This window comes from Amaranthus tricolor, chromosome 4 (assembly GCF_026212465.1).
Source record: "Amaranthus tricolor cultivar Red isolate AtriRed21 chromosome 4, ASM2621246v1, whole genome shotgun sequence".
In the NCBI taxonomy this organism is placed as follows: domain Eukaryota; kingdom Viridiplantae; phylum Streptophyta; class Magnoliopsida; order Caryophyllales; family Amaranthaceae; genus Amaranthus; species Amaranthus tricolor.
In genome coordinates this window covers 26,749,725-26,777,280 of record NC_080050.1, presented here as the reverse complement: position 1 = coordinate 26,777,280, position 27,556 = coordinate 26,749,725, and the positions used below count along the sequence as shown (strand labels likewise).

At 36.6% G+C, this 27,556-nt stretch overlaps 3 protein-coding genes across 6 annotated transcripts; 1 reads left to right on the top strand and 2 right to left on the bottom strand.

Moving 5' to 3' along the window:
* The first annotated feature begins 1,848 nt into the window (after positions 1-1,848).
* On the top strand, positions 1,849-2,208 carry LOC130810904 (uncharacterized mitochondrial protein AtMg00310-like). The gene has a single exon (XM_057677028.1). The coding sequence runs from the start codon at positions 1,849-1,851 to the stop codon at positions 2,206-2,208; it is 360 nt and encodes a 119-aa protein (XP_057533011.1).
* A 1,338-nt stretch (positions 2,209-3,546) lies between these two features.
* LOC130811200 (synaptonemal complex protein 1-like) lies at positions 3,547-10,699 on the bottom strand. The gene is made up of 18 exons (XM_057677399.1): positions 10,414-10,699; positions 10,278-10,327; positions 9,967-10,174; positions 9,754-9,879; positions 9,471-9,569; positions 7,588-8,264; positions 7,252-7,500; positions 7,032-7,160; positions 6,873-6,941; positions 6,668-6,778; positions 5,991-6,098; positions 5,796-5,906; positions 5,639-5,725; positions 5,023-5,091; positions 4,817-4,924; positions 4,579-4,665; positions 4,405-4,467; positions 3,547-4,182 (listed from the first exon to the last, which is right to left on the bottom strand). The coding sequence occupies exons 1-18, from the start codon at positions 10,568-10,570 to the stop codon at positions 4,069-4,071; spliced, it is 2,622 nt and encodes an 873-aa protein (XP_057533382.1). The 5' UTR covers positions 10,571-10,699; the 3' UTR covers positions 3,547-4,068.
* A 4,841-nt stretch (positions 10,700-15,540) lies between these two features.
* On the bottom strand, positions 15,541-25,676 carry LOC130811223 (monothiol glutaredoxin-S15, mitochondrial). 4 transcript variants are annotated; one of them, XM_057677429.1, is made up of 9 exons: positions 25,348-25,676; positions 24,252-24,341; positions 24,076-24,161; positions 21,396-21,551; positions 19,902-20,036; positions 19,674-19,773; positions 18,741-18,807; positions 15,969-16,047; positions 15,541-15,896 (listed from the first exon to the last, which is right to left on the bottom strand). In XM_057677429.1, exons 4-9 carry the CDS (start codon positions 21,465-21,467, stop codon positions 15,837-15,839), a joined length of 513 nt encoding a protein of 170 aa, XP_057533412.1. In that variant the 5' UTR covers positions 21,468-21,551; positions 24,076-24,161; positions 24,252-24,341; positions 25,348-25,676; the 3' UTR covers positions 15,541-15,836. The 4 variants fall into 4 exon arrangements, with proteins under 4 accessions (XP_057533412.1, XP_057533411.1, XP_057533414.1 ...); XM_057677428.1 differs by having other exon boundaries at positions 24,089-24,161; XM_057677431.1 differs by having other exon boundaries at positions 24,265-24,341.
* Between the last annotated feature and the right edge of the window lie 1,880 nt (positions 25,677-27,556).

Sequence of the window (27,556 nt, the reverse complement as noted above, 5' to 3'; positions counted from 1 at the left end):
AAATCATTAGTGTGCATGAGAAGGAAGGTGGTGCTTGCAGAAATGAGCGAGATATGGATGCTTTTAGGGGGGTTCCTTGATGACTGCGGGTTGATAGATCTTGGGTTCAGGGGTTGTACCTTCACGTGGAGCAGAGGGACAAATCAAAACACAATGATTCGAGAACGTCTGGATAGATTCATTGCAACAGCTGCATGGCAAGAGATTTTCTCTTTTTATGATACGAGACACTTTGCCATATACAAATTTGACTAAGCACCTATCATGCTTAGTACCTTTTCGAATCAGGGAGAGCACACTGATAAGAAGATCTTCAGGTTTGAGTCACTGTGGTTTTCAAATGAGGAGTGCAGTAGAGTTGTTGTGTCGGCATGGAATGAAGGTTTAGGAATAGAGATTGATTCTCGAATTGAAAATTGTGCAACTAATCTTGCAGAGTGAGCTGAGTCCACCTTTGGTTTGCTTCGTAAAAAAATCCGAGATTCTGAGAAGAAGTTGAGGGCGGCCCAAAGGTGTACTCCCGATGCTAACATGCTCGCCAATTATAAAGCCTTATCCAGTGAATTAGATACCTTGCACCAACAGGAGGAATCTTACTGGCACATTCGCTCAAGGGTAAATGATCTACGAGATAGTGATTTAAAACATAAATTTTAGGGAGGTGATGTTGTGATATTATTGGAGGCGATGTTGTGATGATGGTGAAAATTTTTTGGAGGGGTATGTTTGATTTAAAACAAATCAATAAAACTTGCATCTCGCTGATTCCAAAGTGCAATGACCCCAAATCTTTAGCTGAGTACCGTCCAATAAGCTGTTGCAACATTATTTATAAAATTGTCTCTAAAACAATGGCAAACAGACTCAAGGTGCTTCTAGGTGATATTATTTCCATAAATCAGAGTGCTTTTATTCTAGGGAGGTCTAAAACTGACAATGCCTTACTTACTTTTGAGACCTTCCATGCCATGAAGAGGAAAACTAACGGGAGAAACAATTCGTTTGCCTTAAAACTGGACATGAGCAAGGCTTACGACAGAGCTGAGTGGAGTTTCTTGGAAAGAGTGATGCTGAGAATTGGTTTCAGGGGGAGTTGGGTCCAAAGAATCATGAGTTGTATTACCAGCGTGTCTTTCTCTTTCAAGATCAATGACAAGATTCAGGGGAATGTTATCCCTACACGGGGGTTGAGGCAGAGGGACCTAATCTCGCCCTACCTTTCCATTCTGTGTGCGGATGCTTTTTCTACTCTTATTTCAAAAGGAATTGATCAGAGATGTATCCATGGAGTTAGGGTATGTAGGGGGGCTCCTCCTTTATCTCACTTGTTTTTTTTTGCTGATGACAGTATCTTATTTGCTAAAGCAAACGTCAGAGAATTCTCGGACATAACTAACATCATTAGCACTTATGAGAGAGCATTGGGTCAGAGGGTTAATTTCGACAAGACGGAGATATCTTTTAGCAAAGGGGTACCAACTTCTTGGAGATAGGAGATTCTTGAAGTGCTACATGTTAGTGAGGTGGATCGCCACTCGAAATACTTGGGCTTACCCACAATTATTGGTCGCTCCAAAAAGACAATTTTTCTTGTCACAAAGAGCGCATCTGGAAGAAGATTCAAGGTTGGAAAGAAAGACTGTTATCAAAATCAAGGAAGGAAATTCTGATAAAAGCAGTAGTTCAGGCTATTCCTACATACATGATGAGCATCTTCAAAATTCTCGATGGGCTTATCGATGATATTCATTCGCTTATGGCACAATTTTGGAGGGGATCATCAAGGGATAATCGCAAAATTCATTGGCTCAGCTGGCTAGTTTATGTCTCCCAAAATCACAAGGGGGTATGGGGTTCAGAGACCTTAAATGTTTTAACCAAGCGCTGTTGGCGAAGCAGGTTTGGAGACTTTATGAGGGAACAAACCCGCAACTGTCTGCTGTTCTTAAAGCTCGATACTTCAAAAATGATGACGTGCTGGCAGCAAGGAGGGGTTTTGACCCGAGCTTCACATGGAGAAGTATTTGGGGTTCAAAATCACTCCTCCAAGAAAGTTTGGGATGGAGAGTTGGCTGGGGTTGGACAATCAATGCAAGGAATGATAAATGGCTTATGATTGATGGAAAATTCTCTTGCCCAAAAATGCTAATTGATAATATCCCGGACTTCAAGGTTGGGGAGTTGATTGATGCAGATGCTAGGAGATAGGATGTGGAAAGGCTGAGATTAATATTTGACTCAACATCTGTTAAGGGGATCCTTTCAATTCCTGTGGTTCAAGATGCGGGAGCTGATAGACTGTTTTGAGGCCACACCACATATGGCTACTACACAGTCAAGTGTGGGTATTGGCTAGGTATGTTGGACACGCCACAGGGAGGTCGAGATGAGGTTGCGGGCACAACTCAGAATCTGTGGAAGTTCCAAAATAACCCCTATTCATAATTTGTATGACTGTCTCTTTGATACTTTGTCAAGTTTCAATGACTTTACCTATAGCTTCGTTTGAAGAGGAGGTAACACCGTAGCTTATACGATTGCTAGATGGGATACGGGTTGCGCCCAAGAAAGAATTTGTATGGAACCTTTTCCACCTAGCCTTCGAGCTATTGTCGCTCTTGATTTAATATAATTGCTACAGATTATCCTCAAAAAAAAAAGTTAAGACTATAAAAGGTTACTCGATACATTCTTAACAAACACCCCTATAGTTGGGATTCTTGTTGAATTATTCTGTATTTTCCAAAATTTTAATATCAATAAAAAAATTCCCAAAGCTATTATCGATTCTTCTTGTTTGAGAATCGAGATCAATTAAACATAGACAACGGGCAAATGAGTGTGGCTTTTCATGGAATGTATATGAATGACGACCATTGTGATTGTTTATTTTTATTTTTGCCTCAAGGGGATATAATTTTTAGATGAAGCTGGCTGTATTTTCTATGATTGGAAACACTACATTTCCAGCTTAAAATTCCTTAAGATGTTTTTTAGGTCGGCAATTATTCTTAGTCAGCACCTCAACGTTCAAACACAGATGCATAGTGATTAGCGAGTCATTATTAAGGCTTTAATTCACGAACAGCTCTATGTTTGCACTGCCCAACAAGTCGAGGTTACATCGAATTCACTGACTACTTTCTCATTCAATGATATTGAGCGCTACAGCAAATAAAAATACAACGAAAGCATTAAGCGAAATTACTCAACATGATGCAGGACCTTGTGAGATCAGGTGCTTTTAAAGCTGCAAGTTTTATCCCATGTTTAGTAAAGGCTTCATTAATACAAGGTTTATTTTGGAATCAATATTGTGTACTGCTGAACTCAAGGAATTGGTTAGAAGAGCATAACAATAGACATTGGTCAATTTAAAATTCGGAATCAAGATGATTACAAGGACTGGGTACTCATAGCTTGAAGCATTTTTTGTAAATCATAACACTGATTTGCGGTTGTGCTGATTTAACATTAAATACGATTGGGGGATTCTATGTTCTATATTTCCATATCATCATCCATTCGAATCAGCAGATTTATACACTTAATACGAAGCTCAGGCTCTAGACTAAGCCGTGTTTCAGAGAGTATGAATCAGCGAGATATTTTAGACATGCATAGCTGCTTGCAATTAGCAGTGAAACAATGTGTTCCAAAAATTGAAAGGACAGTTGGTTTCGATCTAGCAACTTAATTCCTACATCATATGCAGGAGTTGTTTTTTTCTTTAACCTGTAAAATATTACATGTATCAATAAGCAAACGCGTTGGTCCATCAGCTAAATCCCATTGATGCCCTGTCAGAGTATCAGTTGAACTACTGTGCACTTGCTGGCTTATCTAGGAATATTACTCACTGCCTGCAATCATTTGCTCCAAATAAGAAGAAACTGGACCAGTATTTTAGACAATTTTTTATGTACTGCATAATACCTAGTTTATAAAAGGATACGGATGTAGGGTTCTCTTTGTTATCTTAGTGTACCACACAATACAAGTAAGCTATCAACATCTTGGAGGATTTCAGACCAAGTTCCGAACATTAGAAAATGACCATCTCTACTTTTAATCAAAGGCATAGGGATCGTCTCCCTCAGCATACGGATTTAATGACCCTTCAGAAAACAAATCAACTAGATTGGTAGGTTGACTCTGAATGTATCCTGTTTTCCTACTTCCCTGCATTATTAAGAGAAAAGGCCATGGATGACATCAAGAACACATGAAATATTTGCTCATTTTGCTTAACTACATTCTACAGATCTTGCTTATGGACTATATCAAATTAAGTGATAAACCAAATTTGTTAATCCTCTTATTATTCAATGAATTATTGAATGTGACCGGTACAACTTACAAGAACAGCTAGAACAAGCAAATATAGTAGCTTTCATATATTACCTTCGTAAAGCTCTTTGGAGTATTGGCTTTAGGATTTGAAACCTTCTTATGCTTCCTTGGATCCTAAGGCAACGTGAAAGTTGATGTTTCAGCAATAAGAAATACTGATAATCTTTCCAACAAGCCACATCTTTGTAAGTTCAACTGTTCTTTAAGAGTAAAATAGGTGCATACCGCAAACATGACTGTACTCTTAGTTTTCCTCCTTTTGGTAACTGTGCCTCCATTTGTTGTTTCCTCTTCATATTCACGATGAGTTACCTATATTGAAACAAAGTTATATAAAAGAATGAATGGGCCAAAAAGGAATAATCCTGCAAGCTGGCTTTTGTCACAGATGAAATATCAGAAAATTGAAAGAACTCATTGATGGAGTAATTTTCAGCAGCACAGTAAAGAATAAACAGCTTACCTTCCTTCCATGTTTGGATACATCCATCATGCTTCCAGCATTCCCCTTCTCTACTTTCCTTAGCAAGCTTGATACAGGAGATTGAATTACACCTCGGTAATTTGAATCCTGAATCCAAAATAAAATGAAATGTTAAAACGTAAAGATAGCTTATCTTTTATCAACAGGGAAAAAATGCTTCCTCTCGCATCTGTCAGCTCACTCACCAGTGGTGCATGCATGCTTCTTTTCGTGTCGTCTGCATCTCTCTTCCTGATTGATGAAACAGAATACTCCTGAACGATAGAAAATTTGTCTTTAAGCAGATGCAATATATTTCAAGGAGCTAGCATAAGACAAGATGTGTCCCTTGTTTCTATGGGGGCCAAAGATTTAAAGTTCTTTGATTTCGGATTATAATGAGCTATAGTAAAGTGACTGATTAAATCATGTGCACCTCTTATTTATGTGCAGTTGAACATGATGTTTGTTGCCAAGGGTGAATGGAAAACAATCTCTTTGTTAGTGTTATCACTGACAAGCATAAGGTTGCGTAAATCCAACCCACCAAACTCCACCCTAGGTGGGAGGCTGGGAGCCACTTCATGGCATTGTGTTAATGTAATGTAGCATAAGATAAGATATAAAATCAAATAGCCATATTAATATCCGCTTGTACCAGCTTTAATAGGTTAAGTTTTTCTTCAGAAACGAGAAAATCCAGCCAAATGCAATTATAACGCGTAACATTTAAGTTGATATAAAACTTCATGATACTTGCAAAAATTGGAGCATCCATATCATACTCAGCCTCGGTGGGTTAAAGAGATGGAGACTTAAAACCTTCTTTGAGTTTACTTCTTGGTCCTCTTGGGGTTTGTCACTCATCACTTTCCACTGTAGCTCCAAAAGAGCCCTTTGCCTTTCTTCCTGCGTACAGATCTCAGTTAACAAAAATCGTGATAGACCTCAATAATGAACATGCCGTGATGACACACACTTTAGATTTCTGAAGATCCAACTCTTGCTGAAGCTGTCTACATTCATCTTCACTCTTCAATTTTAAAGCTCTTATCTGGGATTCATACTCATTTCTGAGTGTGGTTATTTTCTGAAAAAACTGAATTTGTTAGATAAAGATTAATTCATCAATGAGAACTTGATGCTCAAGAGCCTAAATGCGAAGCTGCACGACCTCTCTTAAATCTTTCTCAGCCTGGAGTTGAATACATTTCAGTTCTTCAAGGTGGGCAGATTTGAGATTGAACTCTTCTCTCTCATGCTCCTTTTTTATGCGATCAATCTAGAAACATGGCATAAAGATTAATTTATGCATATGTTGTTTCTTCCGCCAAAAATCATTGTAACATGTGGCCTCCAGAATCCAGATTCAAATGACTTACCCCCCTTCCTGACGACATAGAGATGCTTTCCCTAACATCACTAAATAGATGTAATACCTCAAGCTTAAGCTGATGGTTAATGTCCCAAGATATGTTATATACACTAACAATAATCCACCAAAAACATTCATTTTTTTTTGGCACCATACAACCTTGTTCATTTACAAAGAGTCTGCTTTGGCCTAACTTGTGCACATGCAAAGTAACTATTATCCTTGAACATGTGAAATAGATGTAATGGAACATATAATCTGGTCCACTTAGCTAATATTTGAAAATTTTCAGCACAAGTCATTCTTCCTACTTTGTTGAGTATGGACGACAGTTATTGGTTATTTGATTGTACAATAAGAAGCAAACAATTTAGTCAGACAATTCTCATAATCAATTGACTTTTCACTAGATCGGAAATCACAAATTTCTTCTAAATATATTAAGTTGTGAATAGTTCAACGGTTTAAAAGCATACCAGAGCAACATGTTCCTCTTGTATGTGAGCCAGATTCTTCTTTGATTCCTCTTTACACTCATTAAGTTTTATCTCACAGAGCCTTTCCATCTCAGAAACTGCCTTGTCTGCCTAAAAGTACAAACAGAAATCGATATTTTCTTTCTACTAAATATTGGCTTTATCCCAAAAGTATTAGTGAATTACCAAACTAATATTTGCTAACCTTCTCTTTCTCAAAATTAACAATCTCTTGCTTCTCTACTTCATACTTCTTCCTAATGTCATTTATTGCCTGTTTCAAGGAGCCAATGTGAACCAAAAGCACCATAACTTTCCAACAAATTCATTTGCATCCTGTAATGTCTAAGGTTTAAGATACTACCTGGTCATTCCTCTGGGAAATCTCCTTCAAATGCTTTGACAGCTCTAACCGTTTAGAGTCAAGCATAGCATCATACTGCTTTTTAGCTTCTCCGAGCTTGCTTTCTGCAGTGACTAATTGTGCCTGAATCTGTGAGACAGCTTAAATTATTTACACACCCATCACATGCTTTATGTCTACTCAAAATAAAAACAACTCTTGATGCAAGAGTTTCAGTAACCTCTGCATTTTGGCTTTCCAGTTGCTTCGCTTTGTCATTGTATTGAAGGATTAGCTGTTCCTTCTCCTCCAACATGGAATGAAGCTTTTTTGCTTGCTCCTCCAAAGACTTCACCTGCTCTGTGATTTTCAAAATCTCTTTCTGAAATCCATCAATAGCATCCTCCTTTTTCTGTACATCTCCCTGGAGCTTCTCCATGTGCTCCTTCTTTTCTAATTCTAGCTCTGACAATCTAATCGTCAGATCCTTCTGCATATTTTATACGGGGTCATTGAGAAAATGATTGATGCTAAACTCTGGAGAAAAAACACAGATATCCTGCAGATAAATCAAAACCTTTTCGTTCTCAGATGAGCCTAAGCTGTCTGAGAGGATGCGAATTTGCTCCTCCAACTTGGCAATGATCTTTTCTGCTTCAGAATTCTTGGAGACAAGAACTTCTGCCTCAGACTCTAACTTACGTATCCTCTCTTCTGTTAAGCGGCATTCATCAGCATGCTGCACCATCGCAGACTCTTGGGCTTGATGAAGTTCATCTACCTTACCCTTCAACTCCTGATTCAAGGATTGTAACTCATCTCTTTCTGCTTTTAACAGCATGTGCTGATGATGCAGAAGAGCAAATTTCTCTTCAGCACGTTTAGCAGTGAGATCCCTCTCAAGTTCAACCAATTTAGAACAGAAATCGTACACAGAGTAGAGTTGAGAAATCTGTTTTGATACAGACAAACTGTGCTCATCCAATTCAACCAGTTTTGCAGCAAAAACACCTACAACATCTTTTAGATTTTTTGTTTCCTGCATTGATGTGGTTAATCTTTTTGCAAACTCATCACTGCTACATTGAAGATTAATTTTCTCCTTCTCCATGTTTTCAAGAGAAACTCTCATTTTAGTAAGAGTCTCCTCTTTCGATTTCAGTTCTATATCTGCATCATTGAATGCTGATTTCAAATTCTCACCAACCAATCTGCTTTTGGCAAGATCCTCTTCAAGGCATTTGATCAAAGCATCTGCAAGCATTGCATTACAAAATGAATAATTCGGGCTATCTTCATTCTATGGGAGGTAAAAAAATTTGAGCTCATCTCGATAAAAATTCACGACGAACAGTTATAGGAAGTTGCATCAAACGTTCCAAGATATAATATAACAGCCAATTATAGTAAAGTTAAGACCAAAACAAAGCAGGAATCAATCAATAAAAATTTGCTAGTTCCATAAACTATCTAATAAGGTATTAAATAAATTCCTAGGAATTACTATTAAGTACTCTCTCAGATTTTTTTGTTCTTCCCAATTGGGATATGGGAAGGAACCATATATATAGTTGTAATAATAAGAAATAATATTCCATTAATTGTGGATTAGAATAAGTAATGATTCTTGTTGCTTAAAGTCATAAAAAGAAGAAGTTATGTTGAGGGAAGGGTACCATTTGTACGAAAGAATCAAGCATTTTTAGGGAGTTAAAAATGTAAGGGAAATCACATGGTAACCCTAAACTATTGACTTTTCCACGTGGTGGGCAAACAATTGTTTTAATCCACATGGTGACCTTAAACTTGAAACTTTTGCACATAGTAGACAAAATGAAAGTGTTTTTAACTTTACGCTATTTGTCCCGAACATAATAACTTTTTTTCAAGAAATAGACATCACGATCACCTTAATTGATACATATTTCGTAATCTAGTAGAAATTAGTACTTGATTTCACAAAAAATTTAACATATTGTCTACCACATGGAAAAATTGAAAGCTTAGGATCACCACGTTAATTTATTGTCTACCACGTGTAAAAGCCAAAAAACTAAGGGTTACCACATTTAATTTCCCAAAATGTGAATACATGATATCTTTTAATAAAATGTGTTAGACAGATAAAAGTCATTTTTGTCCAAAAAATATTCTGAAATAGAAAGAATCTAAAAACTTTGTGAAATTTTTATTTGGAGTAAATGGGAATAACAAATAAGAACCGAGTGGGTAGTATATTATAGCGGTAATACCCAAATCATTGCGTAAAATTACGCTATACGCCCAAATTCTGTTACTTAACTATAACAATGCAACTACAATTCATAACGTCTACTAGTGAAATTTGGCGGGGGCTTATAAACACTATTGATTCTTTTTTCTTTAATTGGCTACGCTCTATTGATTCTTATTCAACTACAATTCATAACTTTAGTTTTAGTGTATTTTTAGTTTGAATACCTTTTTCCTCTATAATTTTGGTACTTTTGGACCGTTCATCCTCATGAAGTACCTGTTGTTCCTCTTTCTGCTCTTGGATCTCCTTAAGTGCCTGATCACCTGGATAAAGAATTCAAACTATACTTAATATTTTCTTAAAACAAACTAATACAATGCAAGCACACAAACTGTCATTTAACAAAAAAAGCACTTCCATATTTTAGATAATAAACGCTACGTTTCCGAATTTGTGGAACCAATCAATCATACGCACAAAAGAATACCAACAGAATCAGAAGCTTACGTTGTCGTATATTTTCCTCTGCTGACTCCAACTTAAGAGACAAATTCTTCATTTGATCATTCAAAGCATCCAATGCAGCTGAATTTGCTGTTAATTTCTCTTCAATCAACTGCTTGTCCTTCTCTGCTGTTTAATTACTCCCATTTTTGGTGAAAATTCAAAACACGATTGAAAATTGAATCGTGGAAAAAGCAAAAATATAGGTAATCTTACAATCCTGAACTTGACTGGCCAAAAGCTGCAAGGTTTCGGTGAGCTGATCGCATAAGGTTTTTGTGGAAGAGAATTTTGACTCGAGACCTTGCCATAGCTTCCCGTCTTCCTTTTGTTTTACTTTCAATCTCGCGTTCTCATTGCAAGCTGCTTGTAATTTCTCTTCTAGAACATGAATATGCTCCAGATATTTTTTCAATTTCGAATTCTACAAAAGAAATCGAAAAATCAAGTTGAAGAAAATGCTTCAGCATAGCAAGAACTGCAGTTACAGATTTGAACACAAATTGATCATGAAAGGAAGAAAGTACCGCCAAATCGAGATCTGTTCTCACTGAAGCTTGTTCTTTGACTAATTTTTCTGAAAATTGCATAATCAAAAACAATTTAACACAGAGAAATGACGATTTTCTAAAAATAAGACTACAAAAAAGCTTAGATGACAACCAGCAGTGAGCTTCAAGCTCGCAAAACTTCCTGAAGTAATGGAATCGGAAGATGATCGCGAAGAAAGTGCTAAGGTTTTAGCTGTTCCTGAAGCCGATCCTGTCAAAGATTTAAACGAATCAAAGCTTTTCAAGCCTAGAAACCCAAGTTTTTGCATCGTAAAATGATCGATTATCGCAATTTATGATCAAAATTAGGTATTTGCGTCTTCGAGTTTCTGTGCAGAAGACGGATATCTACTGCAGAAATTTCGAGAAACTCATGAGTTCTTTCTCTCCGTCGTTCTTCTTTTGTGCGTCTCTCTCTTTCTCTCCCCTTTTTTCTCTCAGTAAGAGAAGAATAAACATTTGAACTGTTTTCCGCGGCATATTACGTTATTTATAGGTTTCGTTTAAGTGGCGTTTGACCGACATATTTTTTTTTTCTTTTTAAATTAATTCTTTATTGTCTTGATTTAAGTTGGTAAAATACTAAAATGATATATTATGATAATGCACTAAAAATATATGATGAGATGAAAAGTAAGTTAAAAGTGTAGATTAAAATTAAAGAAAAAGTATAAATCATATTCACAAATAGAAACAAGACAAATTTAATAAGATGAACTAAATAAAGTATAGCAAATTTTATGTGACAGACATGTAGTGTGAAATTGTGATCTTGGATGGTTGCTTTCGTGTTCTTATAATTGTATGTTTTGAAGTTTGATCTAATTTGAGATTAATATTAAGTTAGAATGAGAATTGCGATTTAAAATTTTTTCTCAATCAAACGAAATTATTTCAAGCTTCAGACCAAATCAAACCAGTCCACAGTTTTTAGCTTTAAAAATCTATTTCTTGACTTCTTTAAATTTCCAACTTGTACATTAGTATCAACATTCACAAATTATACTCTTTAAGTACCATTGCTTGTAGCATCTATAAAGACTTCCCCAATGCTACTCGTAGAAAATATTTATTAGTTGTAGATTCATTAGTACGACAATGGCCCCAAACACATTTATAATAGCATATGATGGTTGTATTTGACGCGTAGAACTCCGCGGGGCGCGGAGTTGGCTCTGCCCTTTTTCACAGTTCGCGTAATGACGGTTTCTTGGCACGTTTTTGGCCGGTTATTCTTAGTTTTTTGACGGTTTCTCTTGTTTTTTCTTAACCCTAATTTCTTTTATTGTGAGGTATAATATATAAAGGCCCCATGTAATTAGAATTAGAGTGGAGATGCAACGCAAAACACAAAGCGAGGAAAACTAAGAGAGAAAATGCTTGGAGAGCCATTGTTGTGGTTTCTCGTGCTCATCTTGTAATCTCTCGGTTTATAGTGAAAAGTTTATTCTCGGTGCCGGTGGATGTAGCTATCACGTTGATAGTGAACCACGTTAAATTTCTCGGTGTGATTTTCTTTATTGTTTGTTTGAATCTTTATTGTTTCATTATTGTTTTTCGATCTTCGCTTCCGCTGTCGCACAACAATTGGCATCAAGAGCTCAGGTTTAATCCTAGGAAGAGTTTTTGAAGGAAACAATAGTAGGAGATTCTACAATAAGGATTGAGAAATTTAATGGGAAGAATAGCTTTGGGCTATGGCAGATTAAGATGAAGGCGTTATTAAAGCAGTTGCAGATTTGGAGTCCGTTGATCCCAAAGAGTGCGGCGTCTACGTCGGGATCTGGAAACGGATGGACTGATGAACAGTTAGTAGTGATGGAAGAGAAGGCTCATTCTACCATCTTACTAAGTCTTGATGATCATATTATCACGGAGGTTGCTGATCAGGAGACGGCCGCAGAATTATGGTTAAAATTGGAGTCACTATACATGACAAAATCTTTAACCAACAAATTACTACTGAAACAACGGTTGTTTAGCCTCAGGATGCAGTCAGGTACGCCATTAAGGGATCATCTAGAAAATCTTAATTCTATTTTACTAGATTTGCGTAATTTAGAAGTTAAGATAGATGATGAGGATGCAGCTTTAATATTGCTTGTTTCTCTACCGAATAGTTATGAGAACTTTGTGGAGTCTTTTGTGGTTGGCAAAGACTCGTTGACCCTAGAAGAAGTGAAGGCAGCACTTTATACTAGGGAGTTGCGTCAAAAGGCGACAGGTGATAATGAGAATTATGGCAGTGGGTTAGTTGTTAGGTCGGGTAGAAATTCTAGAAATAATAAGGGATCTAACAATAGTAACGGTGCTAGGTCGGATACTTGTAATAGTAGAGATGGGTCTAGCAACACTAAGACCATAATATGTTATCACTGTCAGGAACCAGAACATTTTAGGTCTAAATGTCCAGAATTAAAGAATAAATCTCATGTCACAGTAGTCGAAAGTAAACAGAACAAGAGCTATGATTCGGAGGAAGATTTAGCATTGATTAGTTGTGTTGAATCTAGTGATTTGGTTGATAGCTGGATTCTTGATTCTGGTAGTTCGTTCCATATGAGTCCTCGTCGGGATTGGTTTGATACTTATGAGTCTTGTTTTGGGGCTTCAGTTACGATTGCTAACGGTACTCCATGTAAAGTAGTAGGTATTGGTTCCATGAGACTTCGGACTAGTGATGGGAGAAGGGTTACTTTGACTAAGGTGAGGCATGTTCCTGCATTGGAGAAGAACTTGATATCGCTTGGGACCTTAGATGATTTGGGCCTCAAGGGTGAGTTTAGCAATGGGGAAGTGAGTGTCTTTAAGGGTTCGGATTTGATACTTAAGGGTGTCAAGGAGAAATCCCTGTATGTCTTTCAGGGTATTACGCTGCCTAGTTCTACAGTTAGTGCTTCTACTTGTCACCAGGAGATGACAATTTATGATAGGCATGGTCATATGGGTGAAAGTAGAGCGCTGGAATTGTCCATTGAGAATCGTCTTACAAGTGTCAAGGAGGCCTACCTTGAGGAAGACAAGCATTGTGTGTTTGGGTTTAAACACGGGTGTGAGCTTAGCATTGAAGCTCATGATCACTTGTATGGTAAGATGGTTAGTTGGCTACATTTGGATAGTTCATTTTGTGGATTTGTTATGTTCTGTGTTTTAGGTATTTTGTGGCATCATACCTATGGGATAACACCATTGCAGAACGGTGTTACAGGAATAGCAAATTGGACCTTGTTAGGGGGAGTCTTATGCATGCTCTCTGATACTTGGTTGTTGAGTAGATACTGGATTAGTTTGTTCGGTCGGGGTTTACACACGGGATTAGAGGTGCCCAGTATGTGTGTGGTGTGGCTCAGTAGGGTATCGTGCTATCTCATATTTGGAGTCTTGTTAGGGCTTTGGTGTGTTGTTGTGTATTTTGCAGCAGCCGGTTATGGTGATAGTGGTACCGAGTTTGAGGTGGAGTATGAGGTTAACTCCTCATCCATCTCTGTTCGACCCCAGATTGATGGTGTTGATGCTACCCCAGGTATCTCTCTGACTGTGATTTCTGGTGCTATCTTTATCTCTGTGGATAGTTTAAAGGAGTCAGTACAAGGAACATTCTGCCGATCTAAAGGGTTTCAAGAAAAGCCTATATGTGTTATCGAGAAGTCTAATAGGTTGGTTGTAGGGAGTGTTGTTTTGGTTGCTATAAGTGTGGAAGGTTATGCATTGAACCTTGTGGGATTGGCAAGGTTGGTAGCCATTTTTGTGGAGTCACTTGGACCTCCAACTTATGAGCACATTGTAGAGTATAGTGAGCGGGCGCAGTGGCTTGCTATGACTTTACGTATGAGCAGAGTGTGGGAACTGTTGTATGGACTGGTAGTGTTACTTAGCTCAATTACATTACCTCATTTTGAGGCTAAGTCGGTCTACATGTCTAGAGTAATGGTTCGGTGTTTGAAGTATGCTGTGATGTGTACTTGTTTTGCGCATGCCAGAAGTGTCATTTGCAGGTTTGTGACTCAACCTTGGTGGGGGCACTGGCAGGTAGAGATTTGTTCTCTCTACGGTTTGCTTGGATCAGCTATTGTGTTTCTTATGTACGGGAATGATACTAAGTGCTTTGTTACATCGGTTGAAGCTTGGGTTGTGTTTGCTGAGTTTGATTATGTCTTGATCTCGGTGATGGTTCTTTGTGATCAACCTTGGTTGGCTTTTGTGTACTACGATTGTGTGTTTAGTGATCAGGTACTTGATGTTCGAGAGAAGCACAGTGTGGTCAGATTTCATTCGGAATGCACGTACATGAAGATAGAGGTAAAGAAGGTAGGATGGTCTGAAAGTCCTAGTATATTCTTTAATATGCTGGATTCATTAGCATAGGCCCTTAGGGGCGGTGTGAGGGAGCTCACAGGTGGAGGTGTGCACAACCTCAAGGTGGAGCTTGCCTCATGTACTCGTGATGCAGGTGGAGCATTATGAGTGAACTTGTGATGTTAGTCGAGCGTTATGAGTTGTTATACTTGGAAACAAGTATGTGATGGGTCTTAGTTGAAGACTTATCGGGATGGGTCTTGGTTGGAGACTTGTCGGGATGTATGGCTTATGCTTGAGCTTTGCATCGGGTTTGGCTTGAGAATAGTTTTGTTTCACTATGGTTTGATGAGGTAGTGGTTGACTACGTGTTCTCGTCAAGGTGGAGATTGTTGGAAAAATGTGACTCGAACAGGAAGAATGCAGTTGGCAAGCAGAGGAAGGTCCGCGGGCCGCGTAGAAGACCGCGGGGCGCGGAGTCCATTCTGCATCAACTCCGCGCCCCGCGGTCTTCTACGCAGCCCGCGGACCTTCCTCTGCTTGCCAACTGCATTCTTCCTGTTCGAGTCACATTTTTCCAACATGAAAATACTTTTTTTAAAAAATGTAAGAAAATTTAGAGGGCGTCATTTTCTTTGTTTGGATAACAAATTTATAGGGAAGAGATTTATCTTAATTTTGTTGATGATCAAAATATATGAAAAAATCCTACATGAGATCACCATGACACATACCTCATATTTGAGTTAAATAACCCAATAATAAAAAAAATTTCCTCCGTACTTTTTCCTCTTAAATTTTTATCCAAACATCGTATTAAAAACGGAAGAGGCTCCCCCTACCAACGCCAATGTTTAATCTCCATTTCATGAAGCATAAATCAGTTCAGAACATTGGCTTCCACAATGGTTACGATATCGTGTCACAAAAATATAGACAAACATGATTCATCAAGCACATTACATCGCTACTAGTAGAAAACGTTTACAGTAATCAGGGTTCATCAGGAGGATAACAACACAACTACACAAGGTATTCATACAACGGGTACCAAAACTGAAATACCGAAAGCTGGCTTTGCATTATTGATCGTTTCATTTGCCGAGCATGCTTAACTAGCTGGCACAAAGCACATAATATTCACTCTGCTTTCACCACAAAATATATCAGAAAATCTCGACACAATTTTTTATTTTTGAAATTTCGTCATATTAAATCATGAGTCGAGCAATGATGAGCTCATTCTGCTTTCTGCTGGCCTGCAACAATATCCTTGAGCTTTTGCTCCAATTCACCAGTCTGAACAGAAAGAAAATGTAAAGAGAATTTCATTCGTTAATACAAGAGTTTAAAATTTCATTGAGAAGTTACCTGATGCATGTTGAGAATGATATCTGATCCTCCGATGAACTCTCCTTTGATAAATATTTGTGGAAAGGTAGGCCAGTGGCTACAGCGATAAAACAAATCATTAACGTCAATATAATCTTTAGAAATATAACTGACAATGTACACAGCAATGTTTCAGGATTCTTATTGCAGAAAAACACCACACGATTCTACTTCTACTCTATTGTGAACAGGCCTAGAGATCGTGTGATGTTTCACATATTCATGCTAAAAAACAATGATCCAAATGACAGATACATACAAGTCTACAAATACACCCGTGTCAATATGTCTTTAGGAAAAAAGAAGAATAAAGAGACAATGGCCTCAAAGATTAAATATAACTACCCAACTCTAGCTATGATATGAGCAATAATACTCCCTCGTCTTGATTTTTCCCCCTCAAGATTTGTAGATGGAGAGCTTTTGCTCCAAGTGGTGCAATAGCAAAGAATCAAAGAGAGTATAAGAAACCTAATAGGAAAAGCAATAGGTTATAGTCTGCCTATTCAACTACCATCTGGGCAAGACTGTAATAGAACCAAAAGCACTAGGTTTAAGGGGTGGCTTGGAATAAGGTACTAAGGGGTAAGAAGTAGAGAAGTAGAGAAGTAAATATTTCTGAATTTTTTAAAAGCCTGGATGAAGAGAAAATACAAAGGAGTATTCTAATACTCCCAATTACTGGGTAAATATTTAAACTAATCCACCTGGAGTAAAATTTTTCCTTGTCAAAATTGAATTGCAGATTCAAACTCTCTTCTTCCTTTTCTTTTAACATCTTTCTCTATTCTAATTTTGTAGTTTATTCAATCAAAACCAACCTTAAAATCTCAGATAATAAGATAAAAAAGATTTTCAAATCAAATTTATAAAAATTGAATTAAATCAAAGAAATTGAAAGAAAATTGAAAAAGTAAAAGATCAAAAGAGTAAATTGAAGAACTATGTGGTGGCTAGAGTTTGCTTGTGAAGGAGGGAGAAAAGAGAGATCTAAAAATGGAGGTTTGTTTGGAGATAAATGGTTGAGAAGAGATCTAAAGATTTTCATACAGTAGTTCAGCCATTTCATACATCAAAAAACAGTATTCAATAAATACGTAACTTCATCACAGGAGTCAAATGATTTTGTTTACCCTTTCTAAAAATCTTCAAAATTCAAGCTAATCATGGCTCATGTTCTTCAAAAGTTACTCCTACATAATACTTGTTCACCGTGTACAAATCCTATATTAAAAGAGTCACGATGCTAAGGCAAGTGAATCACTTGGAGCACCTCTCAATATAATAATAAGCGCTTTGGATAAAATTAAAATGTTCTCAATAGTACAATATACCTGATTTTCCACCCTCCCTCTCAAAATAAAACTAGAAATTATTCATGAAGAACATTTATTACTGTGCCAATCACACTAAATATACTTGCAACAACCCAAGATGATGCAATATCAGAAAACACCATAAAGCAGCAAGATGTAAACACTATGACACAAAGAACCCCAACCAAAAGTTAATTATTCAGTTCTTTCAACCAACACGTACGGGGCAACTTAACTAATGACATGATGATATACTCCCCTTTATTCATCCTAAGAGATGACAATAACCAGATGCACCTATAAATGACTTATTAGAGTCTTCCATAACTGCAACCAAAGCCAATAAAACAAAATTACTAAACAAACAAAACTATGGCTCCCATGCTTCTCTGAATAGTGCAAAATATGCTTGGAAAGCTCTAATGACATTGCTCTCCTATCAACTGCATGGAAAAGGTGAACTGGAAAACCCAGCATTAAGGATAAACAACCCACAGTATAAGAGGGGAAAAGATGTCCTTAAAGTGAAACAACCTTAGGAAGACATGAGCATAAGGTGTTCCATGGGTTCTGTGATGAGAAGCCTATCAAGAATCAGCATAGCCCAAATTGAGCCTTAGATGTGGCCACTAGAAGCTTCCTGATATTCTAACCATGCAATCACCCAAAGAAAAGATCAAGAGAGAATGAGAGAGACTATGGGAGTGCTTTTGTGTTACAGTATTCTATAATTGGACCAAATAAAATCCCCCATTCAGATTTTTTGGAACACCTATCAATTACTTCCTTAACAAAGCTAAGATTACAAATCCACACATGCCATACTGACAAAAATCGAGATATTGTTAACCAGTCAGCACTAAGTCAGCAATACCTTGACTACATGAGAGACAAGAAGCAGTGATTTATAGGTCACTAATATCAACACCATACACAAGGCTACACCTCCATTATGTAAAGGACCCGAAAATCATGATAGACACATCTTAACATCAAACATCATCAATGTCCATGGGATTTCCCAAAACCATTATTTGGTAGTCGCTTTAAATTTTTCTTCTTGAAAAAATCTGGAAATTTATCCCACCAATTCTCTATCTTTCTCCTCCCACTTTCCTTTACCCCACCCTCACATGCCTTTGTCTTAAAAAGCAACTCTTCCTCCACGGAGAGAGCTTGTGGGGACATAATAACTATAGCAGCTAAATCAGAAAACGCGCACTAGGACCAAGAACTATCGTCTAAAAGGTGAATTAGAAGGCTCCTAAAACATGCCATTTTACATGGCACAGACTCCCATCAGAGAAAAAAAACATCAATAGAATTGAAACAGTAACATTTCAACAAAACATAACAAAAAAAAGCTAGATGATACGTATTTGTCAATTATTGTAGAAAAGCAAGCTTAAAAGTACAAAAACATGTAGCAACGCACCTGTAGGCTTTGACAGCATTCTTCAACTCCATGTCTTCCAAAATATTCCTCGAACTAAAAGGAACACCTGCACAAACAAAATTAAAAACGGGAAGACGAAACCAAAACAAAAACCTAATTACATACAACAAAGGTATAAATCACGAACATAACATGAAAAAAGATAGCATCTTTATAGCTACAATATTTTGATAATACAGAATAGCAAAAAGAAAAAGTGTCTCTCTCAGCAAACAAACCAATAATAAGTTTCACTGTATAGATGGAAGACATCAATTTCTGATATGAACAGGTCAACAACATAAACACATACAATATTGAGCTGCTTTAAATTAAAAAATGTATAGCTATGCACACAGAAGTTCTCGTTTCACTAAAATATCAACTAAAAAACTAAAGCCACCAGTACGGAAACTTTTCAACAGAAAAAGGTAGGAAAAAATATAAGATGAGAGGAAAAGAAAACAAAAGGAAAAAAATGGGACGTTAAAAATGTAATTAATAAATAGGCGAACAAACGAACTTTTAATGATCGGGTATTACATTTTGATATCATTTGGGGAAAAAGCTAAGTTCTAAGCGTCTCTATGGGCAAGAGCAAATGGTCTTTTTGAGCAACACTACTCTAAATGATATTTGTAGGATTAATTGGAGGATTGATCTCTTGGTTTCTCATCCCTAATTCCCATTAATAAAATTTTTTTGTCAGTAAAACATTAATTAATGAAAGAGACTCCCAGTGCCATCATTCAATCTTCCAAAACATGTATAAGCAACAAACACAAGCAGCGTAAGATCATAGTAGATTTGAAAGATTTATCTACATTATAAAGGGCCTCAAAAAAGCTAAATGACCCACATGATATAGTAGTAGAACCAATCATAATTTGGACAAAAAAAAAGACAGCAAATCAACCAATACTAGAAAATTACCATACTCCTTCAGCACCCTCACTGCAAGAGAACTAAAGCCGCATCTAGGCATTTCTGGAACCCCCTTCATATAAATCATAACAGGATTCTCCTTCACATCCTGAAATACGTAGTCAGGTTTTAGTAATATATAATGCATTAAAAAGATAAGGTACACTTCAGCAACATATAGAGGCACACAGGAAAAATTCATTATACAACAATAGTCATAGAAAAAATAAAGATCACCTGCTCAACAACATCTTTAGTAGTAAGGCCTGAATTCTCAAGCTTACTGGTTGGCTTGAAATCTTCATGTGTGTCAGGATCGTTTGATAAAGTAGTTGAAAATCTCATTCCATTTTGATAAGAAGACACAGATACCTATACAAATGAAGTCAGAAAAGCACTCAAAGCGGAACTATATCAAATGAAGGAAATAATTAATGGAAAATATAGAAATTTGGAAACCCAATGGTAAAGAGGTTGAAAAACCACTTACTTTATCGCTAAAGAAGGATAAAATTATAAACATTAAAAGGATCTTAAACAAACTACGCCACTATAAAGCTGGCTTTGGAAATGAAAATAAAAATTAAAAAATACAAAAAAATTAATATGATACAAAATGTGTTATGTTCAGATTTCAACGCTACCCTTGGCTTATGAATTACTCAAAAAGTGGGTATACAATTAAACTCATCCCACCCGATTCTTCACCAACAAGCAGCTAAGCAAAAATGAGTATAATATTATGCTAATGACTAAAGCAAAGAGAAAGAATTATATTAATACAACTTACTTGCTCATCCCAAAATAAGCATTCCATTTGATTATTTATAGATACTAAGAAGTGCAACTAAGAGTAAAATCAAATCACCAAGAGTGAGAAAGGAAAACATGATTGATCAAATACTACATAAGTACATTCATTATGCGGAAGAAGTAAACATTCAAAAATTATACTCCCTCCATTCCATTTTATTAGTTACATTTGCTTTTGCGCTGTTTTTACGACATAAATCGAGTTTCAATATAAATACATCTCATAAAAAGTTAGAAACAATATACAATTAATTTTCAAGACAAATCTAACAAGAGCTCGTATAAATTTATTTTAACTTTTATGTTTCAATGAAAAACCAGATTTAAATACATCTATCTTTGTGTAGAATATTCTAAACGTAACAAACAAAATGAAATGTAGAAAGTAATAATTAACAACACTTTATTATAATTTATTTGCAATTACAAATTTCATTACATGTATTTCAACAAGTGTAATTTTCATACATTTAAAATTTTCATTTGATAACTACAATTGTTATTGATAGTACACCATTCTCATTTCCACAATTCCAAGTGATTCCATCATGGAACCAAACAAAATTTCTTTATTTTGAGAAAACCAAACTAGTTGTTTAGATTACAATGATAATGTCCTATACATCACTTTGTTTGATTTTATCACAAGGAAGATTGTAAAATAAAACAACGGCATCCATTATAATTGGATCCCGCCTAGGTAAGATTTGGCAATTAGTATGAATTGTCACAACCTTTCCTCGTAGAAACAAAGAGGTTATTTTTCATTGACCATTGATTGCAAACATCATATGCAACTTCAAACAAAAGAAGCACACACGCTTTAGTAAGCCATGTTCTATAGTTTATCATACTCCATATGGACAATACTGTAAAGAAAAAAAATTACGAAAACTAAACAAACAATAAGGTCCTTACTTGAGTGCTCAAACGAGCAGCCGAAAAATTTGCAAGGTTCCTCATCAGCATATAAGATAATGACTTAGCCATGACGTTGCAAATCTAAATTATGAATTCAACGTTATCACGAACTGTGATAGAAGAAAATGGTATATACTACACTTGAAGAGCTTCCTGAAATACAAATCAAAAGATGTGAGCTGGTTAGAAGCATGGAAACCTCAAAATAGGTCCCTAGCATACTAAAGTGTTGGGGAAAAACAATTCTATAACACTAGTACAAATAAAGAATCATGGAGTAAGTCATAAATTTCCTGGCTGTTACATCCATTCACCTATTCTTCACTTATTTCATTCCCCCAAGTTTCAATCATCTTGAAGTACTACATAGTTCATAGTAAGGGAATGCGTGGTATGAGAAACGGAAACATAATGAAAAGCAAAAGGATAAGCTTAGGAAATGGAAACTATAATTGTTATTGTCTATTTGTTCGGATCGGACTATTTAGACAATAAAAATTCAATGGAAACAATTACTCTATTATTCTCATTTTCAATTCTCTTGCCACCACTTTTCCTCACAATTATTATCTCTCTTCTCTCACCGCTATTTTTTCTCACAATCAACGATTCTTTCTTCCCATGGAATCCGTTCTTACTCAGTCACCACTATTACCATGTAACTCCTGTTTGTTTCCATTTTCTCTATTCTAATAGTAGAATTTCTGCATTTATCCAATTTTAGATCAAAAGAACTATAACAACCATATTCCCAAACTCAAAACTCCTTTTCCAATTTCAAATGAAACTCTCCAATAAATACCTCTAGAGGGCAGACGTAGTATTATTTGATAGTTGCTTCCTTTCAATTGCATTTGTCTCCAACAAGTAGTGCCGGTTAATGGCGCGGAACGGCCCATTGGTTGAGCGCTAGATTACGTTTAGCAGGTTGTTGATGGAGCGGGTTGTTACTGGATTTATTATAATGGATCATTAGCAAGTCACTTGTGGGTCACTTGCGGGCCATAATTCCGGAACCAACATCCTTTTATGTCTATTGTTCCTTTCTTCTATCCCACTTCTATCTCCTCAGCTATTTTATGGGTAAGGTTTTTATTTTATTATTAGTTTTATTCTATGTGGTTTGAATTTTGATGTTGTTGTAGTTTGTTAAAGCAAGCAGCAAAGGGAATTATCTTTAGGCCAAATAGTCGCACCTTAAATCCTGCTACTTGATAAGCAAAACTCAGGATCCTGACCTTACCCTATTCAAAATGGAAACACTAACACTAATTAATCACTTCCGATCATTATACAACTCGTTTAAAAGGATACCAAACAAGAGAGTGTTTGTGTTAGAATGTTTTATTCCACATCGACGAACTAAAGATGGTGTTTACACTTTATAAGTTATTAGAGTCTTTTTTCCCATTGCCATATGGTTTTTGGATAGTATATATTTCCTTGACTTATAAAGTGTGAGCACCTTATATTTCTCGTTATTGTACTGACATTTACAATAAGTCCAGCTTAATTTAACATAGTATCAGAGTCGATGGTTCGATTAAAAAATTAAAAATGGTAGGTTCGAAAAGAATGGAGTTCCTACCGAATTGATTACTCTCACATGCGAGCGAACTTGACGGGGATTCGCATGTGAAGGGGTGTTGGGATAATTTATCCCACATCAACAAAATAAAGATGGTGTTCACACTTTATAAGTTATTGGAGCTTTTCTTCCCATTTCCATATGGTTTTGGAATTGTATATATCTCCTTAGCTTATGAAGTGTGTGCACCTCGTATTTCCCGTTATTGTGCTGGCATTCACAATAAGTCCAGCTTAATTTAATAGTTTGCCCGCAACCAAAGCGGATTAAAAATGGAAACACTAGCCCCCTTGTAAATTCATTCAAAATATAAAACAAAACAAAATACTAAACAAATTTTGCCTAATTTTGCCTAATTTTCATTTCTTGAATCTTCATTTCCTTACTTTTCGATTTTGTTGTCGCCTAATTTCGCATAGTGACATGGCCAAGGGCGTTATCGACCATCCGGTGCCCATGGCAAAGTATGAGCTCATGCCCCCTCCAGCTGACCCTCTCGGGTCCTACTTTCGAGAAAAACTAACACACTGGTGTACTAAATCAGTGAAGAGGCCACCATATTGGAGTTTGCAAGGCCCGCATGGTAACACCTCGATCAAGGGGCAGTATCAGCCATCCGGCGCCAATCATACAAGCATGCTCATACCCCCCTTACGGTGATCCTGTTGGATCTCACCTAGGGGACTACTAAATCAACCGGACATAATCCAGTTGAGTCACGCCAGCTAATTATAATCTAATACTTTATCAGATGGGAAAAACTCCCACTTTCGACTATTAATGAGCGCCCTGGGATAGCAGCACGCCAAAACCCACTGAGCCACTCAACAAAATATGAAATTCACCTATAAAGGAGTCATTCTAACTCCAAGTAAGGCATAATCCAATTCTTAAATAAATAAAGGGGTGGTCCCCGCCTCCTACTAACACTCTCATCCTCTATAACTATTCTAAGCGCAAGGATTTCATAGTCGATAGCTTTTCGTATAAAGTGTATTCACTAGTACCTCATAGTTTACAATGCATATTATCACAATAAACAATAAACAATGATCTCTTAAAGGAAAATTGTATATAAGGGTTAATTACCGCGTGTACGTACCTGTAAGCGTCACTGCACGACCAAAGTTACAAAATTCACCCAAGGTTCTATTTTCCTCTTATGAACTGGAAACCTATACAAGGAATAAAACTAATAAATCCCCTTAACTAATTTGTCATACCAACTAAATACCAAAGGAAAATTGTATATAAGGGTTAATTACCTCGTGTACGTACCTGTAAGCGTCACTGCACGACCAAAGTTACAAAATTCACTCAACTAAGGTTCTATTTTCCTCTTATGAACTGGAAACCTATACAAATTAGGAATAAAACTAATAAATCCCCTTAACTAATTTGTCATACCAACTAAATACCAAAGTAACCACTATCACCTATTCAAGATGAGTTTTTCAATTACTCTAATACGTACACAACTCATTCAATACAAGTCAAAATCATTAACTCAACACAACAGAAGTCTTTTCACCAATTTAAAAGTAAAAGCATATGTGAATCGTTCCTTTTTATCAACTAATTTTGAGTACATCGGTTCGGGTTACTCATAAATAACTAATCACAACTAAGCCTTACAATTTTAATACAACACTTATACAACAATAAGGCAAATTTTAGAGTTATCAAATCGCGATATCATTTGTTACATTCTCCAAAGCTAGAAAGAATTATAATCAAAACACGACAAGTAACTTTAGCAATCATCAACGATAAGTTGACATTATGCTCTTGGCTTACTAACATTATGCATTATGACTTCAATAAAAACCTAATAAGAATACTTGTAATTCGCAACAATCAAACCACAACAATTAGTAACTATTATGCCCAATTCAACAGCCAAAATCACTTTCATAGTCAACTAAAATCATCACCGTTGCTAATTATCACCAAAATATAGCATAAAACACACATCATTAGTAATTTCATTTCTAAATCCAAACCTTAGTCATTTCATGTTCAAAGATAATACTTTTAACCATTATCCATAGCAAGAATCAATAGCTAATACACCACCATAATGTACATGAAAGCCCACACTATTACTAATTTCAAAGATAACACGTCTAATTGTTGCTAATAGTAATATTAAAAAAAACTAACACACAATCAACACAACCCATAATTTCTAATCACACTTCAAACCCTAAATCATAAATATGTTCCATTCATCGATCAAACTCTTATCCACCAAAAAGATTCAATGAAAATAACACAAAAATCAACATCACACTCATAAACTTCATAAAACTTTAAATTGAAAACAAGAAGAATCAAATGGGAGAAGAAGAGATGGCTTACAAAGTTAAAGCTAGTAAAAATGGTGAAGAGGTGGATAAGATTGTGGTGGTGGTGAACCAGGGCTGTGTGGGATGGTGGAGGAACCACCACGCGGCTGCTCCTGCTGGCGGCACAAAGCAGCCCGGCTGCTGATGGGAGGAGAAAGGCACGCAGCCTGCTTGCTGCTGCTTGGGGCTGCTCGCCGAGGAGGGCAGGGTGGCTGCCGATTCCTGTTTGGGTTGTGGTGAGCCGCGGTTTGGGCTGTGATGAGGATACTGCCGTGAGGGAGAGGAAGAGATCAAGGTAAGAGGAGAGGATAGGGACTAGCGGCTGTGGTAACGCACAAGGGTTTATGCCCTTTTATCATGGTTATTATTATTATTATTATTATTTATTTATTTATTTATTTTCTAGGTTCCCCCTCTTAAAAGACCTAACTAAGAAAATTCACCTTCGAGTGCTCACACCTTTTAATAAAACAATTATTTTGATTGAACCTCTTTATTTAAAAATCGTAATTGTATTTTTAATATAAATATATGTTAATATTTAAATTCGTATATGAAACGAGTTTATTAAAACTACTTCTAAATTAATTAGCCTTATGTCCAGTTTCGCACAAGCATAACATTTAATTGGTTCGCCTTGACACGTATAGCCCGAATGACTCTTCTCACATTTCTTGCAAACCCAAGCCCTCTGGTTACTATTCCTTTGCTGGTTTCATTCTGTCTAGGGTTTTGGTAGTTCCTATTGTTATGTCCTCTTCCGTGGTGATTGTTCCTACCATTACCCCCATTGTTACCAAAACAAGGTCTTTTATCATTACTTTGACTATCCGCAATACTTTGGCCTTTCCTCTTGTTCCTTCCCAACACATCTTCTTCTCTTTGTAAGATCCTCTCTATATTACAAGTCTTAGAATAAGCCTCTGCAAGGGTAGATGAGGTACTTCCTCCTAACCTAGTTTGTATCCTGAAAGCTAAACCATCATCAAATTTTTGGGCCTTAAAAACTTCATCAAGGACCATGTTAGGGCAAAACTTAGCATACTCATTAAACTTTTGGGCATATTTCTTGACACTCATAAACTTCCCTTGGTTCAACCTATTGAATTCACTGCACTTTTATCTCCTAATATGTTCAGGGAAGAATCAACTTCTAATAGCAACCTTAAAAGAATCTCAGTCAAAGTTTGGTTGGTTACTAATGGTTTGTCCCTCAGTTTCCCACCATGTGTCGGTATCCTCACGTAGGTAAAACGTGGCTTGGTTAACCTTTTGGGCCTCAGGTGTTCCATTTGCAGTAAAGATTTTCTCCATGTCACGTAGCCAATTCTCTAATAGCATAGGGTCTTCTTTCCCAACAAAGATAAGGGGTTTTAAAGTGGCAATCTTCTTAGCCATGACAGCTTGGGGGTCATCATGTCCATTGTTCATATTGTTAGCTTGGTTTTGCACTAGTAATCCTATGTTTTGTGACAACTGCTCAAATACCCTCACTCTAGCTGTTAATTGTTCAGGTGTTTCGGCCATGTTATTTGCTTGTTGACGCCTGCGAGATCGAGTGTAAACGTTCGGGTATTGCATAGGCTGCCTATATAAGAAACTAAGTGTTTACTACTAACGTTTCCATCATGTTCATACACACTTATTCTCAATATTCAAGATTGAAAGAAAAGACAAGGAAACAATTTGCACACACAACATAAAAAGACTCATGAAAATATTCATTACTAAAAATTTTCAAATAATAATCCAATGACAATAAATAAAATCAACATTGTTCAAAATTAAAGACAACTAGCAAAATAATCTAAAGCTAGCAAATTCCAACCTGCTATCCCATTTTTCTAGTTAACAAGTAATCATCAAAATCACTTTCGAACTGGCTCTTCCTCATAATCCTCCTCAGGATCCTCCTTAGGATCTTCCACATAGTCCTCCTTTGGTTCATAGTTTTCTTCATCTTCAGATTGAATAAGTATAGGTATGGTATAGGTGTTATCATTTTCCCCGTCATTCTCATCCTCGTAGTCATAGGAGCTCCCAGATACATTATAAATCCTCTTCGCCTTAGCATCGATCATCCTCTTTTCTAAATATTCTAGAGTACGGAACCATTTCTCATTTTCATCCGCATACCTTTCCCAATTAGGTCTCCCGTTTTTAATTATATTGTTGTATTCTTTCTTAAGTTCGGCATAAGGGCCTATATCACTTAAGGTTCG

Coding starts and splice junctions, on each gene's coding strand:
- LOC130810904 (XM_057677028.1), top strand. CDS start 1,849: ATGGGGTTCAGAGACCTTAAATGTTTTAACCAAGCGCTGTTGGCGAAG.
- LOC130811200 (XM_057677399.1), bottom strand. CDS start 10,570: ATGCAAAAACTTGGGTTTCTAGGCTTGAAAAGCTTTGATTCGTTTAAA. Junction 6,099..6,667: donor AAGAGGAACATGTTGCTCTG/GTATGCTTTTAA, acceptor CCATGTTTCTAG/ATTGATCGCATAAAAAAGGA. Junction 5,092..5,638: donor AAGAAGTAAACTCAAAGAAG/GTTTTAAGTCTC, acceptor TCTATCGTTCAG/GAGTATTCTGTTTCATCAAT.
- LOC130811223 (XM_057677429.1), bottom strand. CDS start 21,467: ATGGCTAAGTCATTATCTTATATGCTGATGAGGAACCTTGCAAATTTT. Junction 20,037..21,395: donor CTGCTCGTTTGAGCACTCAA/GTAAGGACCTTA, acceptor TCATTTGTATAG/GTATCTGTGTCTTCTTATCA. Junction 16,048..18,740: donor AATGCTGTCAAAGCCTACAG/GTGCGTTGCTAC, acceptor TTATCGCTGTAG/CCACTGGCCTACCTTTCCAC.